The sequence below is a fragment of the Lepidochelys kempii genome, chromosome 27, assembly GCF_965140285.1.
Source record: "Lepidochelys kempii isolate rLepKem1 chromosome 27, rLepKem1.hap1, whole genome shotgun sequence".
Classification (NCBI taxonomy): domain Eukaryota; kingdom Metazoa; phylum Chordata; order Testudines; family Cheloniidae; genus Lepidochelys; species Lepidochelys kempii.
The window spans coordinates 5,698,615-5,713,433 of record NC_136406.1 but is presented as its reverse complement, the minus strand read 5'-3'; the positions used below and the strand labels follow the sequence as shown (position 1 = coordinate 5,713,433).

The 14,819-nt window shown below is 51.4% G+C and overlaps 1 protein-coding gene across 2 annotated transcripts; it reads right to left on the bottom strand.

Annotated features, from left to right (window-relative positions):
- Nucleotides 1-633: 633 nt before the first annotated feature.
- On the bottom strand, nucleotides 634-14,473 carry LOC140903794 (uncharacterized). Of its 2 annotated transcripts, none has more exons than XM_073325604.2 (8): nucleotides 14,369-14,473; nucleotides 13,204-13,272; nucleotides 11,692-11,904; nucleotides 11,055-11,077; nucleotides 9,420-9,532; nucleotides 9,098-9,130; nucleotides 4,637-4,750; nucleotides 634-4,249 (listed from the first exon to the last, which is right to left on the bottom strand). In XM_073325604.2, the coding sequence occupies exons 1-8, from the start codon at nucleotides 14,429-14,431 to the stop codon at nucleotides 3,339-3,341; spliced, it is 1,539 nt and encodes a 512-aa protein (XP_073181705.2). In that variant the 5' UTR covers nucleotides 14,432-14,473; the 3' UTR covers nucleotides 634-3,338. The 2 variants fall into 2 exon arrangements, with proteins under 2 accessions (XP_073181705.2, XP_073181706.2); XM_073325605.2 differs by having other exon boundaries at nucleotides 11,692-11,898.
- Between the last annotated feature and the right edge of the window lie 346 nt (nucleotides 14,474-14,819).

Sequence of the window (14,819 nt, the reverse complement as noted above, 5' to 3'; positions counted from 1 at the left end):
AACTTGGTAATTGTGACAGTGACCAGGGTTAGAGGCTACAGGGAGATGCTTCTGGAGAGTTTGGGGACTGAAGTACAATAAGGGTTAACCTGCCAGGCAAAATTAGGACTGGTGGCATCCTGTGGAATCTATGGGGCTGGCTAACAAACTGGAGTGGCAAGGAGTTGTCACTTTGGTTAGCACCAGCAGATGCAGAGGGGTGACTTACAGTTCTGGACACCCTGAGAAAGCATCACATCTCATGACAGATGTCATGCCTTTGCTTTGCGAACAAGAGAAGTGGGGAACTCAATGACCCCTACAGACTAACTGGGTAAAAGATTACACTACTTGTCTTCTTAAGCAATTTTCCACTTAACAGAAAATTTGCTTTAGAGCATCGACATAAATTCCATTTGAAGTAAAACACTGGGTCTGTACTCTCATACACACTATTTCTCTCTCGTATTCCTCCACTCCAACCTTTGAAGTGAGGTTTTTCTTCAAAACTCATTAGTCCAAAGGATGTATCTTACATCAAATATACTTTAAAAGATTAGTCACCCTTTCCTATACTAAAAGGGAACTAATGTAAAATTGCAGTGTTCCAGTATAATTTGGGTTATCACAAAATCAGTGTCTTACTCTTTAACCAATAATTAACTTCATGTTTAATTTCATTTTCATTGGTAACAATAACATATTCAAAGATTACAAAATCTTATATGTGTTAGTTTTCTCTTAATTTCCAGTTCTACCAAGTGAATCCCAGGTAAAATTGCATTCTGTGTCAACATAGGTGTCTTCCACTTCTTTGAATTCATTTATCTCTTGGTCTTCTGCTATCAGTGTTGGTAAAAGGGGCCTCACACTATGTGGGAAGGTCTGCATCATGAGAACAAGCACCTCTACTCTATTTTCACACTTTCTAATCTTTCAAATTAGCAGGACATGAAGGAGAAGTGATGCACAAAACACCCGGGCAAAACTAAGAGACAAAAGCAGAGAATCAACATTTATGTATCTGGCTGTCTGCACTTGGGAATCTGACATATCTATTCCCTCATTGGTTATCATCACTTACACAGCATGAAAGTCCTTGTTGTCCACCGAGGGAGCCAGACTGGGATCCATGAGGAAGGAATGTCCTTTGAAGGCTTCTTTCTTTGCCTCTTGAAACTTTGGCTCCAAATGGTAACGGCCAATTGTTCCCAGTTTAACTATGGCATCCTCAGGGACCTTACTCAGTGCCATTAACCTAGGGAAAGGTATTCTAAACATAGTTTTACCTGGGCTATAGACCACCGTAGAGTCCTTCCCTGGGATGAAAACCAACCAGTGGTACCTGCTATTACTGAGTGCTTGCCAAATCCTTGGCCTTGATCAGGGTAAATTTACACTTCTCTGGAGCAGAATCCTTTACCAAACCACCCAAAATCTCAGTAGTGTTACTGAGGAAAGACTTCTCCAAACATATCCAATTTGTTTCTTTAATCTGATGGCACAGGTCTAAATTATGGACTGCATCAGAATCCCTGCAAGCCACCAGAAGTGGGGTATCTGTTCAAAAATCACTATTTCGCAACTACCTCACATTCAACACGGAGTTCATTTTATACACATTTGCAACCTGTACAAAGGGTAAGTTCAGCAAAAATGCCACTTCCATTTTCTCCACATCCACACAGATGGGGACAGTGTTTCCCAAAACATAGGCAACATACCTGATTAGGAAGGAAACATCTTCAAAAGTAATGTGAAGGGCCTGGGCCACAACAACTTTGGGAACCAAATATACGGTTATTTTTCCTAGTTCCAAGTCACTTACTCTGCAATTCTCTTCCCAGACCATTGGAAATGATACCGCCTTAACCAGCGGAACATGGGTGCGATTGTAGTCAGTTACTTCAGTTAGCTGCACAGATTGGGGTGTACTGTTATTTACCATCTCAGAGTAGAGATTTTAAAACACTACTGTTTCCATGGTAGCATGACCAATAGGTTGAAGCGTGACCTCTCCTGATGACTGAACTGCATGTGAACATCCCCCATGGGCCACATCATCATGGAAGGGCAAGGAAAAAACAAAAAGAAAGAAATGACTATTTTAGCCAATGGTCATTTGTCTCAAAGTCCCCACTAAATCCGAGCTATGTTCCGTTTAACAAAACTGCCATCCAGTTATGTGATTAAATGGTCTTCAGAAAAGAGAGAGAAACTGACAATACCAAGGGGTATAAGACACTTTTAGTTTCATATAAACTAAAATTCCAGAGCAGGCTATACCTGATGACTCAAATCAGGACAACAGATTCTCCCATTTTGTTGTCCTCTGATCCACCCAAATGTGCTTCACTCAGCACCATCTCATTATTTTTGAATCATGATATTTTCAGAAGTTTTAGCATCATTGTAATGGAGAAAAATAGCCAAACTTCCCATCAGCAACAATCCCAGTTTAGCAGAAAAAAGCACAGAAGCAGCTTTGCCAGTTGAGGGAAACACAGATTAAAGCACAGAACAATTACTTGGTGTTTGGGATTCATTCAAATTCCTGCTTCAGGTCTGCGAGGAGGGGCAGAATGCAGGCAGGATAAACTCTATGGATATGTCTACACTGCTAAATAAAGAAGTGGCAGTGAATCTCAGATCCTGGGTCTCTCGACTCCGGTTCATGCTACAGCGCTAAAAGCCCTGTCCCCAGGCTTCAGAGCCCAAGCTCCAGCCTCAGCTGTTTCCTTGGCTATTTTTAGATCTGTAGCTTACGCCCACGCATGTAGATCCAGGCAGGCTCTAAGACTTGCTACTGCAGGAGTTTTTGGAGTGTAGACATAACCAATCTGTCTCCAAGGGGGAACTCAATGCCTCTGACAATCACTCTGCTGACTGTGGGGGGACCGTGATGCCCAGGGTTTGTCTAGGCTAGGAAAAGTGATGGAGGTTAAGTCAGATCAAGGAGGAACATGCTAGATAATGCTTGCCACTGTGGGCTATGGCTGCACTGCAAGAATAGTTATGTTTTACATCAGGATAGTTAACCTGAGCTAATTATCTCCATGGAAAATCCTAGTGGAGACACGGCCTAAGTAGATTATATCTCAGTGTAGATAGTCGAGGTCACCCTTATCTCCCCACCCGGGGCTGATGGACATTCCTGGCAGGTGAGGCATACCATTCCCTCCACTACCAGGACAAAAGAGCTGATAGAAGGGGCCCTGCGATTCACCCCAAAGGGTGAGCTGCAAAAGGCAAAAGTGGGGCAGCTGAGAGACTGCGGTAACACAACTGGTGCAAACAGCCTTAAAGGTCTCTATGTGGGAATTAGCAAGGGTATCTTTGGCCAGCCTTAGTCAGTGGGTCTACTGTCCTTTGTGGATCCTCTGATGTCTAATAAGGTTTGAGCGGTCATTGAAGCTTTTCCCACACTTGGAGCATTTAAAGGGTCTGTCTCCCGTGTGGATTGTCTCATGTCTAATAAGGTCTGAGCTCCGAGTAAAGCTTTTCCCACACTCACAGCATTCATAGGGTCGCTCTCCTGTATGGATTCTCCAATGTGTAATAAGGCTGGAACTCACACTGAAGCTTTTCCCGCACTCTGAGCACCTATAAGGTCTCTCCCCCATGTGGGTTCTCTGATGCGTAATAAGGTTTGAGCGGTCGTTGAAACTTTTCCCGCACTTGGAGCATTTAAAGGGTCTGTCTCCCGTGTGGATTGTCTCATGTCTAATAAGGTCTGAGCTCCGAGTGAAGCTTTTCCCGCACTCTGAGCATCTGTAGGGTCTCTCCCCCACGTGGGTTCTCTGATGCTGAGTAAGGTTTGAGCTGTCAGTGAAGCTTTTCCCACAGTCATGGCATTTAAAGGGTCTATTTCCCGTGTGGATTCTCCAATGTTTAATAAGGTTTGAACGCTGATTGAAGCTTTTTCCACACTCTGAGCATTTATATGGTCTGTTCCCTGTGTGGATTCTCCAGTGTGTAATAAGGTTTGAGCGACTACTGAAGGTTTTCCCACACTCAGTGCAGGTGTTTTTTCTCTCTCCTGTGGGGATTCTCTGCTGGGCTGTGGTTTCCTGGAGGTCCTTGCCACTTCCCCGACAATCCCCCGGCTGCCTCTCTGGCCAGTGCTGACTCTCATGCCCTTTTCTCCGCTCACAACTCCAGTGAACATTCCCTTCAAATCTTTCTGAAAACATCCCGGGTGGTTCCTCTTGCTCGTGATCTTTCTGCTGAGAATTCTCCTGCTTGTTCTTACTTACTGTCCCTTCACTTGCTGGGATAGAGAGAGAGAATCCAGGCATGAGTTATTCCAGGTGCTAGGCAGAAAGGAAACCTCAGATAGGGGATGGGAAAAGGGGGAAACAAACTACAGTAATTGCTGGAGAGATGCAAATAAACAACCCAGGAGCTGAACCCCTCCCATCTTTCCCCAGAGAAGAGAGAGGAGACCCATCCCATGCAAACACTCAGGAGGAAGGGAGACTCAGGAGGGAACTACTGCCCTGTGTCAGTGAGGATGGGTGGGAAGCTGTGACCTCCTTCATGAGGATGCATCACATGCTGTGGACAACCCTGATTAGAGTTCACAAGGGCTTTGTAGGGAATCCCACTCTTTTCTTCAGATACCAAGAAGTTTTGAGTTAGTTTAACTGATTCCTACCCCTGCAGGCACCTCCCTGGATCTCTTTTTCCTCTGAGTCCTGGAGGCCCTGGACCCATGGCTCTTCCCCTTGTTCCAGCTGGGAGACATCATCAGGTTTGGAAACTGGAAACCCTGCTCAGGGGAAAAGAAAACAAGGGAGAGCAGGTGAATTTGTGGGACATTTGTCACAAACAATGTGTTGTGCGTTTAATCCAAGCTCATTTTAAAGCAGCGAAATCCAGGTGCCCCAAGCTGCAGGACACTGCTAATGGGGGAATTTAACCACCTGCATCTCTGCTGGGAACACACCCAGCCAGACACTTGTCATCAAGGGGATCCTAAAACACACAGAAGGCAACTGTATGTCGCAGAAAGAGAAGACTGCAGACAGAGGAGTGGCCCTGGCTGCGCTTTGCACCAACAGAGGTGCCCAGTGACAACGAGAGGCCTCAGGAGATGGGGACCATTGGGCTGGCTGGGTCCGCATGCGTGAGGAATGTCGTCAACATCAAATGCAGCAGCTCAGGGTTATTAGACTTCAAGAAATTGAATGTTGGGGAATTACGGACTCTACTGAGTTACGTGTAATGGGAGAGAGTATGAAAATCCCCCAGGGTGGGGAGAGGGCCGGGGAATTAGACACTAATTTGGGAGAAACAAACTGTAATTATTCCGGAAAAGGAGAATGCAAGAAATAAAACTCAGGCCACATGACCTAAGGAGAGACCAGCTCAAAGATCCAAGGAGCCTGCAGGGAAGAGAGATTGTGGCTGCTGCAGATGGGGAGTGGGAAGCGAGATCCTCTGAGTCCCCAGAAGTCTCACTACCATCCTGTGACATCACCAAGAAAGTGCCCCTTTATGCCGGAGAAGGGGTTGTCCCATGGCAGGGAGGAAATGCAGGAATGGTGTCCAGGGTTTCAGTGGGTAGGGACGAGGGGTGCAGGGGGAGGACAAGAGTTATGACAATATAAAAAATACGTAAAAGAAAGTGAAAGTGGACTAAAGAAAATGGAGGGTAGGCTCCAAAGCAACGGGGCTCGGGCAGGGATTCTGTGTTCATGGGTTGGGACTCCCCCAGCCCCAGATCCCTCCCAACCTGCCCTCCCTCCCTGGTGGCCATTAGTCTTATTCCTCCACACTCCCCGGCCCGCCCCCAGCCCTCCTCACATCCTGGGACCACAGCACCTGCTCCTTGTGTTCTCCTCCCCTGGCCCCAACCCCCTTCGCTTCCAGGTCCTCCACCGCTTTCCACCCCACCCTCCCACTATTCCAGGCTTCCCCACTCCCACGTGCTCATGCCCCACAAAAATTCCCTTCCCCCCCACCAGCACCACCACTGCCTGCAGTACATGCCCTCCCTTTGCTCACAGCACCACCAGCCTGCCAGCTCCTCAGAGCTCCTGTCCTGAATGCCTCCCATTGTCCAGCCCTCCTCGGACCTCCAGAGCACCTGCTCTACAGTAACCCCATCCCCACAGTCCTCCCAGCTCCCAGGAGCTCTTTGCCCCAAACCTTGCCCTCCCCAGCCTACCAGTGCCCGGCCCCTTCCAGAACATCGAGTTCAGCCAAGTCCAACTCACGAAAACCAACAAATAGAGTTATGGTACCGGCCCACACAGCCGAACTCTGCACTCTTTGATTGACGGCCCCATGCACCCATCACGCATTCTGCCTTGGCCCTGTATGGACCAGGAGCTCCCTACACTTCGCCTGCCCCGCAGGAGAGCACCATACCTACTCAGTGATACAACTCCTTCAGCCCCTTTAGAGCCCCGGTGTGCACAATTACCATTGACTTCCCCTTCATTAAACCCACACCACACACATCTCTCCCCTAACTGCTGACACACCCCATGGCAAGATGGCCCCTGTGCCCTGCCAGTGACAATGCAGTGCTAAAATCAGGCATGCTAGATCTCTCAAGGTCCACACAGACCTCTTTCCTCATATCCCACAGGTTAGGGAGAGGGGCTCATCCCCCTTCCCCCCCACCCCCAGAGAGCCACAGCTCCCCAGATCACCTCATAACACAATGACTGTGCTGCCGAGCTCCTCCAACACACACCTCCACCACTCAGTACTGCCACTCTGGATGGAACTGTGAGACACTTGATACTGTTATTACCAATATTTTAAAGTTGCAATGAATTGTGCCAGATATGCTGTGTAAGGTGTCAGGGATTTGCAAAGTACAATCATCTTGTTTATATGTCTGTATCACCTTTGTATTGTGTTCTAGATCTGTATGGTACATCTGTATTTCAAAATTTGTGTTGTGTTTCTGGGTGACACCCTCAGACAGAATGGCATCAGAACTAAGCCTGCTTGATGGGCTATCAAGGGACATCAGCTGTACAATGAACCCATTAAAAAGGCCAGGGACTACACCTTATGAGTCAGCAAGACATGTAGGGGCAGGCCTATGGCCAGAGAACTCTAAGGCTTTTCCATGCCATATATTGTGAAGTCTGTGTTTGGGACAAAGGAAGTACCAGCCACATGGCAAAAGGAATATAAAGGGTGGGGCTACATCTTCTCCATTTTGTCTTCATTCCTGCTTCTTACCTCTGGAGTAACTATTCTACAAATGAAGCTCTGAACAAAGGACTGAATGACCCATCCAAGCTGAGGATCTGTTCCAGAGGGACTTTCAAGCCGGAAAACTTACCAATACTGCTCAGAACCTGATATATGGACTTTGAAGTCTCGTATGTATCTGACTGCTTTATCATTTAACAGCTCTCTTCTTGTTTTACAATAAACCTTTAGTTTTAGACACTAAAGGATTGGCTGGCAGCATGGTATTTTGGGTAAGATCCAAACTAATATTGACATGGCAATGTGGCTGGCCCTTTGGGGGTCAGAAGAACATTTTGCATAGTGAGCGGAGCCAGAGGACTGGAATGCAGTAAAGGGGGCTGAGCGATTTCTTTTTTAGCTTCTTGGTAACCAGCGTGGGGAATCAGGAGCAGTTTGCGACTGGTTGGTGAATCTAACTTCAGTGAGAACCACCAGTTTTGGGGGAATCTGCTCTTCTTTTTGCAGCCTGCCCTGACTTTGACATTTTCAGTGAGGGCTGCCCCAAGCACACCGGGTCACAAGAACAGCTACTCCTAATGCAATGAATGCAGCTGGAGTACAGGCCAACAATAACAAAGGACCTGCCAGCTCCAGGGGGGAAGAGATGGGTTGTGTGGACATTCACCTTAACTCTCCATTTCCTGGGCTGCAGAACTTTTCAGTTTTGCTGAACTCAGCATTCTGGAAGGGCAGGTGCTGTCACCAGGCCTCTGCATTAATGATGTTTTTTTCCATTTAGTTTCTCCTTCAGCGTCTCTCTCCTATCACCCTTTCTATTTCCTTCGCCCTCTCCCCTCCCTCTGGCTGGACGACTGGGCCACCCTCTATTCCTGGGTTCCTTCACTCTCCTGCAAATGCTAACAGCAGCGAATGCCATTTTGGCTCCAAACTTTCTGCCTCGTCCCCATCTCTCCTAACCATTCTGCTGGTTTCAGGATCTCTGGCTGTGATAGGGACACAGCAGTGAAAGGGTTACTGTGCACAGCTGCAACCTGCCTGAATTCAGTCGGGTTTCATAAGTAAGGAAAAGATTATGAACAGTGGGTTTTATTGGAATCAGTAGTTCCCAGGGTCAGTCCACATGTGCTATAGTAGCTAGCTGCTCACCCAGATTTGGTCCATATACAATGTAGCGCTCTCTTCCTATTCATAGCCAATAGGGATATAAAACCTGGTCCAGTGTTTCTCATCTGATGGGGCATGGCCCCCAGGTGGCTCAGGAAAGACAGTCATGAGGGCCAGGAAATAAAGAAAATCTCATTGCCCCTGCGCACTCTTATCCCTCAAGGTCAGGGATTCTCTCTCAGCCTCTTGAAACACATACCATGAAGGGTGAACACCCTTCCATAGGTCTGTTCTTACTTTTAGAGTAAATGCAAGAAAGTTGCAAAAATTCCTTACCTCGGACAAAGAATCGCCAATGTGAAGTGTGAGAAACACTGATCTCCACTAGCGAAGCCCCCTCCTCTTTCAGGATAAGCCCCTATACATCTCAGTGCTCTCTTCCCTTCCACAGCCAGTCTGTACACAGTATAGCAGCCCCATGTCTCATTCAGCATCAGTCTAGACAAGGGATAGCTTGGTTCCAGTCCCTCACTCCTGAGACTCTGCGGCCGCCCTGTGGCCTTTTTCAGTCGCTCATTAAAACTGCAGACTGCCCCGTGTATGGATGTTTCAGCCTTGTCTCCCCATTTCACACCACTCAGGTTCTTGTTCCTTTCCTCAAAGGGAACTGTGCCTGTCAGCTCAGGATTCACTCTGACCCCCACCAGACATCACCGCAGGAGTGATGTCACTGTTCCACCGCTTTCAGGTTTATCTCGGGCTGGAGGCAGCAATCCCCTGCCGCTAACACGGTTCTTGGTCTGAAACCTCCCCATCAGAGACAGAAACGTACCTGTGTTGTTCTCCAGCTCTAGTCGCAGAGTCTCTGGGGAAGGAGAGGATGGGAGAGGTGAGAATCCAGGCCCTCGCGTTCATGGGCATATTCCTATTGGTTACTAACGTGCCTGCTTTTCATTATGAGATGGTGACCCAGAGCGAGGCTGATAACTCAGGCAGAGCCAGCCCCACAGGGCTACTCGCATGGGGAAGGGCAACTCCCTGAGCTGGGGCTGTGAGACGGAGCCCAGGGTCAGCGACATCACTATAGCCCTGACTCCTCCCCACGGCGAGGATCCCTCTAACTAGAAGGGACGCTGCTGCAAACTCCAATTCACCTTTGAATCCCAGCAGCACCTCCTGCAGGATGGCACTTTTCAGAGAGAAATCGCTGAGTCTCTTCTCCAGCTCCGCAAACCCCGGCTCTGGCTTCTGAAACGGCCCATCCTCCCTGTTGAGGAAAGCAGGAAGGGTGAGACATGGGTCCGATCTCCAATCCCAGAAGCCCCCAAACTCTGGGAAACCTGCATCTGAGCTTTATCATCTGTGATGTCACCCGCCCATAGCTCTGTGCTCTCCATGGGCCCAGAGACATGGGATGTGGGAAGCCACTGAGGCACAGAATGGAGACAGGTTCTGGTGCCCTCTCTGGAACACGCTGGGGTGCTGAGCCACCTCCACCCTAGGTTATTCCAGTAACAAGGGGCACCAGCATTGGGATATGTGGAAAGGGAGGAGAGGAGAGACGAAAGAGTGGGCGTGTCCCATGTGCTCACAGCGGCCACAGAGCCCAGATCTTCCCCAGGGATTTAACTTGGACTATTTAATGCCAAAAGCCCTGAGAACTTCAGCCAAAGCAGTGACCCCAGGGGTGTCAGCCCCATTGGTGGAGAGCACTGTATCCCACTTTTTATCATTGTCCTTCAGCTAGGTCATAAACTGGGGACACCCAGGCACAAAGATCAAGGGGGGAATCTGCCCCTTATGTAGAAATCTTTTAATTACTGTTCTTTATAAAGTACTTCATTGTCACAACTTTTTTCACTCAATGGGAAAACCGCCACTTCTGCTATTGCTACCCTTTGTTTCCCTGCCTTCCCAATCCTCCTCCCTCTCTCATCCTTGTCTGTGTGTCTCTCCTCTGTTCTTTCCTCCTTAGAGAAACTCCCTATTCCTACCTCTCAAGGGCTTCACTCCCATCCCCTCCGCTCAAGAGATCAGCAGTGGAATGTTTAACGTTGACCTTCAAGTGACATCATTACAGCTGACACACCAATGAGATTCACATGGGCCAGGGGAGTTCACAAATCTCTGAGCCAGGGTTTCAGGCTGTTTCACAGACTCAGGCCTGGTCTGCACTCGAATATTAGGTGGTCTTAACTACATTGCTCAGGGGTGCGAAAAATCCACACCTCTGAGCAGTGCAGATAAGCCAACTTGAGTGCCCCAGTAGACAATGCTAAGTCTAACAAGGAAGTCTCCCATCAACCTAGCTACTGCCTGTCAGGGGGGTGAATTACCTATGCCAATGGGACAACCCCTCCCGTCGCCATAGGGAGCGTCTACACTGAAACACTGCAGCAGCGCAGCTCCACCGTTTCAAGTGTAGACGAGCCCTCAGGAAGGCGGCATCGCCTCCCTTTGCATTTCGGAAGGTTTCTTTGCAACCATGAAGGCTAGAATCCGATTTTAAAAAGACAGAAGCTGAGATTCTGCACACTGTGAACACGTGACATAGTCACATAAATACACGAGCCAGGCTGGGTCTGGCCCACACGCCCTATGTTTGCCAGCCCTCATTAGCTGTCAGATAGTAAGAGGCTCTTCTCCGTCCTGAGGCAGCCACTAAGGAAAGACGTGATCTCAGGCATTCAGCCAGTGTGTCACAGCAGGGGAAGCGCCGTCGGCAGTGGAATTCCAATTCTAAACCATCGCTTTCCAATCGAATGCGGGAAATGGAGCCCAGGACGTACCTGCTCTCAGTGCATCCCGCACCCTGCAGAGGGGGAGAAAGAAGAGGTTGTCAATGGGCCGGTCCCAGACTGGCGTGGCCTCCTGCTCTGCAGGGGAGTCACCACTGGAACCCCAGGTATTTGGGGAATTTCAGACACTTGGGTTCACGTTCAGAGAACAGCTGACATCTCCCTCCCCACAGCTGGGACATCTGCCCCCAGCAATCCCAGGAGTCCCTGCTAGGAGGTCACCATTGGGGAAAGTCTCTCCCCAGGCACTTTACAGGAAGAGAATATCCCCCCTAGTGCTGAGAGCTCCCCCAAGTCCCCTCACACCACTGAACCCACTAACCTGGGACGACATGGGACCTTGGGCCTGGCGGGGAGAGGGTGGGCTGGGAAGTTCACCCTCAAAGTGCAAATGCAGACAGACAGGGCAGGAGAGGCAGTCTTGGGGTTACAGGACCCAGGACTCCCAGGTCCCATCCCTGACTCTGACACAGACTCACTGTGTGACTGTGGGCAGAACTGTGTTCCATCCTGTGCCTCACTTTCCCCTTTGTACAATAGGGATAATGTTCCTGACCCCACCTTGTGAGGTGCATTGGGGTCTAGGGCTGAGAAGCAGCGTATTACCACTGCCATAAGCCAGTCTGACCTGTGGGGATTGGCTCCTCGGCTGCTGCTGCCCCTTCCCTCCCAGAAGGGAAATCTCCCCAGACAGTCTGGAGACACCTTCATCCCTTCTCTTGACAATGGCTCTGGCTAGCTCTTCCAGCTGGGACAGCAGGAGCTGCTCCTGCTCCTCCAGAAACCCTCGCAGCTCCTTCCACTCCGCAACGATCTTCTGCCGCTCGGCTTCAGTCTGTTTCTGCAACCCAGGGAGAGGGCAGCTTGGTAAGAGGGGAGAATCAGAACTGTGCCTCCCAGCAGATGGGGGAGTTATTTACCAGAACACAGGGTTGATGCAGCAGATGACGGGAGTTCAGTTAGGCCAGGAAGGGTGGAGGAAGGAGGGTGGGGTGAGCTGTCCATGGCTAACAGGAGGGGCTTTTCTCCCAAAACCTCATCAAATTGCACTCAACCAAACTCTTCTTCATCTGCCGACCCACATTTCCCTTCCCCCGTGTCCCCTAAGCTCTAGAAAGGAACCCTGGTCATTATAATATCTGAGCAGCCCTTGGGCAGGTCTCTCCAGGCCACAGACTGACACTCTTCTGCACAGCAGCCTCTTGGACCCTAAACACATCATGTTGCTCCCACATCTGACCCTGCCCTCTCTCTGGGATCCAGTGGGGATGTTCTCCTGCCTGAGGCTGGCTGGATGGGCCCTGTGTTTGCTGTATCATAGAATCATAGAAGATTAGGGTTCAAAGAGATCTCACAAGGTCATCTAGTCAAACCCTCTACTCAAAGCAGGACCATTCCCAACTAAATCATTCCAGCCAGGGCTCTGTCAAGCCGGGTCTTAAAAACCTTTAAGGATGGAGATTCCACCACCTCCCTAGGTAACACATTCCAGTGCTTCATCACCCTCTAGTGAAATAGTTTTTCCTAATATCCAATCTAGCCCTCTCCCACTGCAACTTGAGACCATTCTGTCATCTGCCACCACTGAGAACAGCCGAGCTCCATCCTCTTTGGAACCCCCCTTCAGATAGTTGAAGGCTGCTATCAAATCCCCCCTCACTCTTCTCTTCTGCGGACTAAATAACCCCAGTTCCCTCAGCCTCTCCTTATAAGTCATGTGCCCCAACTCCCTAATAATTTCCATTGCCCTCCGCTGGACTCTCTCCAATTTGTCCACATCCTTTTGGTAGTGGGGGGCCCAAATCTGAACACAATACTCCAGATGTGGCCTCGCTGAATAGAGGGGAATAATCACTTCCCTCCATCTGCTGGCAGTGCTCCTACTAATGCAGCCCAATATGCCGTTGGCCTTCTTGGCAACACGGGCACACTGCTGACTCATAGCTAGCTTCTTGTCCACTGTTATCCCCAGGTCCTTTTCTGCCACTTAGCCAGTCAGTCCCCAGCCTGTAGCGGTGCATGGGATTCTTCCATCCTAAGGGCAGGCCTCTGTACTTGTCCTTGTTGAACCTCATCAGCTGTCACTCGGGGCACTCTGGACCCAGGCAAACCTGAGGGGAAAGGGGCTCTGGGCACCTACCAGCAGCTCCACGCTTTGCCGCTCCTCCTCGGCTTTTTGTAGACAGGCCAGATGCTCTCCCAGTGCCTCCTGCAAGAAGTGGGGAGGGGGATGTTACAAACTGCTCCAAAGGGCCTCACAGCTCCCAGATTTCAGGGCCCAAACCTGCCCTGTACGTGCCTGTGCAGAGCCCCTGGGACTCCGACTTTCTTGCCAGATACAGTTCAGCCTCAGCGAGGAAGATCTCACGGGGGCAGAGAGAGCAGAACCAGGTTTTCCAAGGAAGACACAGGACACCCTGGTGAAGTGCCAGGTGCAGCCCAAACCTCAGCCCCAAACATTCCCCAGCCCCACCCACATCCCAAACAACTAACTTCAGACGTTCCCCCAACTTCCCCAGCTCCATCTCCAACATACCCAAAGTGCCGGATCTGAACATGGACCCCCTCAAACCAAATAACCCCCAAACCACCCCCCCCAACACCCAGCTCTGACCCCGGCACACACACTGGTACACCCCCAGGCCCAGCTTTAAACCTGCCCCCCATCTACAGCCCCCTCACACCAACACATCCCGAAGTCTGGCTCTGACTCCCCCACGGACACACCCCAGAGCCCAGCTCCAAGCAGCCCCCCGATCCCATCAGAAGGGCCACACTGGCTCAGACCAGTGGCCCCCCAGCCCGGTCTCGTGTCTCGGGCAGTGGCAAGTGTCAGATGCGTCCAGCCCCGACTGCGGGCAGAGTTTGGGGACACCCGCAGTTGGGGGCGGGAGGGAAGGAGAGTGTGTCCCGGACTATCCTGGCTAAGAGCCATTCACCAGCCGGGTCCGCGCCCCCTGCTCCCGGTGTGGACGCTCCCTGGTCTCTGTTCCGGCATCGGGGCTTGTCTGGCTCGTTCCCCGTCCCGTCCCCTGGCCCCGGACACCCCGTTACTTCCCCGGCTGCGGGGAGCGCGGGGAGATCTGCCCCCAGAGCCGCCCAGCAACCCCGGATCTGCCCCCAGAGCCCCCCCAAGAGACCCCGGTTCTGCCCCCAGAGCCCCCCCAAGAGACCCCGGTTCTGCCCCCAGAGCCCCCCCCCGTGACCCCGGGTCTGCCCCCAGAGCCCCCCCAAGAGACCCCGGATCTGCCCCCAAGAGGCCCCCCGTGACCCCGGATCTGCCCCCGGCCCCGGCCCCGGCCCACCTCGCTGCCCCGCGACCGGCGGGGCCGGAGCAGGCGCCGCGCTGGGCCCCCGGCCCCGGCCATGGCTCCCCGGCGGAACAAAGGGCTGCGGGGGGGCGGGAGCGGCGGCTCCGCCCCGGATTGGCCCGGCGGCGGGTGGGGCCCGCGCAGGGGGGTTCGTGACGCTCGGTGACTCCAGCTCCCGAGAGAGGAACCCGGAGCCCGGCTCGGCGGGGCGGGGGACCTCGGGGGTCTCGCCCGGCAGCGGGGCCGGTTCCAGCGGGGGAAAGTCCCTGCGAGGCAGCCCGGCGGGGAGGAACAGAGCGGAGAGCGGGCAGCGGTTCCAAGCTGGCTTGGCGGCGGCGGCTGCTGCTTCTCTGTGTCTGTCTCTGGCCATCAATGCCCGCGAAAGGATAAACTACAGTGAAGCTGCTGCCCTCAGCTCCGGCCGGATTGTAGGCGAGAAACAGAA